This window comes from Aspergillus lucknowensis, assembly GCF_044049455.1.
Source record: "Aspergillus lucknowensis strain CBS 449.75 chromosome Unknown BJX67scaffold_177, whole genome shotgun sequence".
Classification (NCBI taxonomy): Eukaryota; Fungi; Ascomycota; class Eurotiomycetes; order Eurotiales; family Aspergillaceae; genus Aspergillus; species Aspergillus lucknowensis.
In genome coordinates this window covers 1-2,577 of record NW_027263721.1, presented here as the reverse complement: position 1 = coordinate 2,577, position 2,577 = coordinate 1, and the positions used below count along the sequence as shown (strand labels likewise).

At 56.5% G+C, this 2,577-nt stretch overlaps 2 protein-coding genes across 2 annotated transcripts; one reads left to right on the top strand and one right to left on the bottom strand.

Annotated features, from left to right (window-relative positions):
• Positions 1 to 956: 956 nt before the first annotated feature.
• On the bottom strand, positions 957 to 1,532 carry BJX67DRAFT_376065 (uncharacterized protein; the record flags this gene model as incomplete). The annotated part of the gene is made up of 1 exon (XM_071031803.1): positions 957 to 1,532. One exon carries the CDS (start codon positions 1,530 to 1,532, stop codon positions 957 to 959), a length of 576 nt encoding a protein of 191 aa, XP_070880299.1.
• Positions 1,533 to 2,183: 651 nt separating this feature from the next.
• Positions 2,184 to 2,517, top strand: BJX67DRAFT_386716 (uncharacterized protein; the record flags this gene model as incomplete). The annotated part of the gene is made up of 2 exons (XM_071034125.1): positions 2,184 to 2,342; positions 2,395 to 2,517. The coding sequence occupies 2 exons, from the start codon at positions 2,184 to 2,186 to the stop codon at positions 2,515 to 2,517; spliced, it is 282 nt and encodes a 93-aa protein (XP_070880298.1).
• Between the last annotated feature and the right edge of the window lie 60 nt (positions 2,518 to 2,577).

Below are 2,577 nucleotides of genomic sequence, written 5' to 3'. Positions count from 1 at the left end.
TACAAAATGTCTTCGGAAACTTTCTGTGACTCCCCTGCAAAGGAGCGAGAGCCATCCATCACCCCAACCAACGATGTGGACAATCTCACTTCGTCCCAAAATCGCAACAATGTCGTCCCTGAACCGCCAACCGCCAACTCAAGTGCCGTGCTCGTCAGCTTATGGACCGCCCTTGTCATATCCTCGTTTGCGGTTGCTCTGACCATCACTGGCCGTGGGTCAGCGAACTCGCAAGTCATGCTGTTAGCGATGGATGCCTTTTTGGGAAACTCCATCGTGCTTGCGTTCATGGCATTGGCCTGGACGTTCCGCCCGTGGGATGAGCCGGCTTATTTCATCCTCACAATTTCGATCTTTACGATGCTGGAAGGCTGTACCTGGTGGTATGGAATCCAAGGCCACGGACCGCTAGCAGCGGGCACGATGGTCCTCCATATAGGCGGGTGGATGATCCGCATGGGTATGGACCGGTCCCATCCGGGTGGGGTCAGCGAGCAGGGAGAGGGCATGGAGTGATCCTCCTGCATGCGAGAATCAGTAATCACCATCATGACCTTGGATTCGCTGTGGCTCACCCCCGCTAGAGGAGGCAAGACAGCCAGGGTCCGAATCAGACCGACAACCAGCAATTTGTCTCCCGGTTTCAGTCACTGGGCCAAAAGGCAGGAGCTTTTCTTGGGACCAGTGAGGAGAGTAAACATGATGAATAGTTCGCCGAGCATCTGGAGCTAGCCTAAGACGACCCAATAAATAAAATAAAAATTGCCACACTGATTTAGCTACTGTTCTGAACATCTGTGGATATCATCCCCGCGTTTTCTTCGCTTCCCTTTTATCAGCCATTCCCGACACTTTCAGTCAAACCCCGAGCGTCAGCTGTACATCCATCCACAAGTGAATCGCACATCATATTAATGCGGCCCAAGGAGCCTCCCGGTGTGTAGTAATCGATGCGCCTAAAACTCTGGCGGGTCGTTGCTGAGTTGCACGGAAAAGAAATCCGCATACTCTTGGTCAATTCTCTTGAGTGCCGCGCTGAACTCTTCATGGGCCTGCCGTAACAACTGGTAGCTCGCCGTGACGCGATCGAGTGCCACCGAGTAGTCATCAACAGCGGTACGGAGCTGACTCGTACCCGCAGCTGGGGCCAAACTCGCGCCGTGTTGAGCATCGGCTCTGAACCAATTGTCGATCTGGCAAAGACCGCCACGCAACCGGGGCAGTGCCTCCCGCCCGAGGAGAGCGGTCGCGACGTCGCTGTTGAATAACACGGCCGCGCGCCGGACCTTCCGATAATACGCGTTTTCGGCGCGGAGATATGAAGCTTCATACACGGCATGAATCATTCGATCCGCCTCCCGGCTCGACTCGTTTTTGGAGCGCTGCAGCAGATGGGGGAGCAGGTCGATGGCGGAGCTGCGACCCCCATGCCGTGCGATTTGAAACTCCACCGAGGTTGGCCGGTCAGGCCGGGCCCAGTCACCCCAGATTTCCGACTTTCTGGTTTTGATCTCATGGTAGAGCGCTTTCATTCGGCCAGGCCGAAGAGGAGGCGGTGCAGTCGCCATGCCCACTTCAGAACAAGGACGGAACGCTACGAGTCAGGCAACATGCCCCTGAAATACCTCCGCGGCTGCGGAACGACGCAGCTTTCACGAGCAGCGCTCCTGTTGCCATGCGGCGGGAGATGCTGGCCCAATCGTGGTTTGGCGCATCTACGGGAGCGCCGCAATGTCACCGCCCGCCGTCATGTTTGCATCTAGCTTCCAAACAATCGGTAAGTTCCAGCCGCCCATCGATGCGGGAAGAGGTCGATCGCTGTGCAATAGTGTACAGTACCCCCGTGATAGACACAGGATTACTCGAAGAGCCCGCTCTAGACCGGCTTCGTTCGAGACAGAGTACGCCGTCAGTGCAGCAGCCCCAGCCATGTAACAGGGAGAGAGTCAGGCCTACCATCCCTTTTTTTTTTTTGCTCGGTACCCTGGCGCTACCCTGGCGCGGGCCACGGTGACGCGAACCATGGAAGCACAGGCTCACCCTCACTCTCCTTGTTTGACAGGGGAGTACAGCAGTTGGCAAAGCTCGCCATCTAAAAAGCGCATCGGCCCTCGTTTCCGTTCGCCCAAGTCTCTGCCGGATGTGCAATATTGGATGAATCTCCCCGCCAATATATTGCAGAGATGGCCGCGAAGCTGGTGACCAAGGAGGGGAGGTCCTTACCTTCCTTCCAGGAGACAAGCATCGCGCGCAGGATATCGATCTCATTAAACACGGGGGCCGAATTGGTCGGGATGGCTACGGCCGCAAGCGGTGGACCGCAGAAATACTGGGATATCGCGGTACATTCTGCCCCCTCGATGATAGCTATCCTTGCTAACTTCCGATCGTCAGAAACCACTGATCGCGGAGCTCTGCAACCAGTGGAGGCGCACGGGAAGCTGTGCCAGCTGCGCCCCCGAAACCCTGGTAGGTCTCGGCGGATGGGCCGGAATAGACGGCGGGAATCAACACTGACGAAGCCAGTGCATCTACCTACGCGAAATGTATATCGCTATGCTGCCCGAAAAGCCGCCT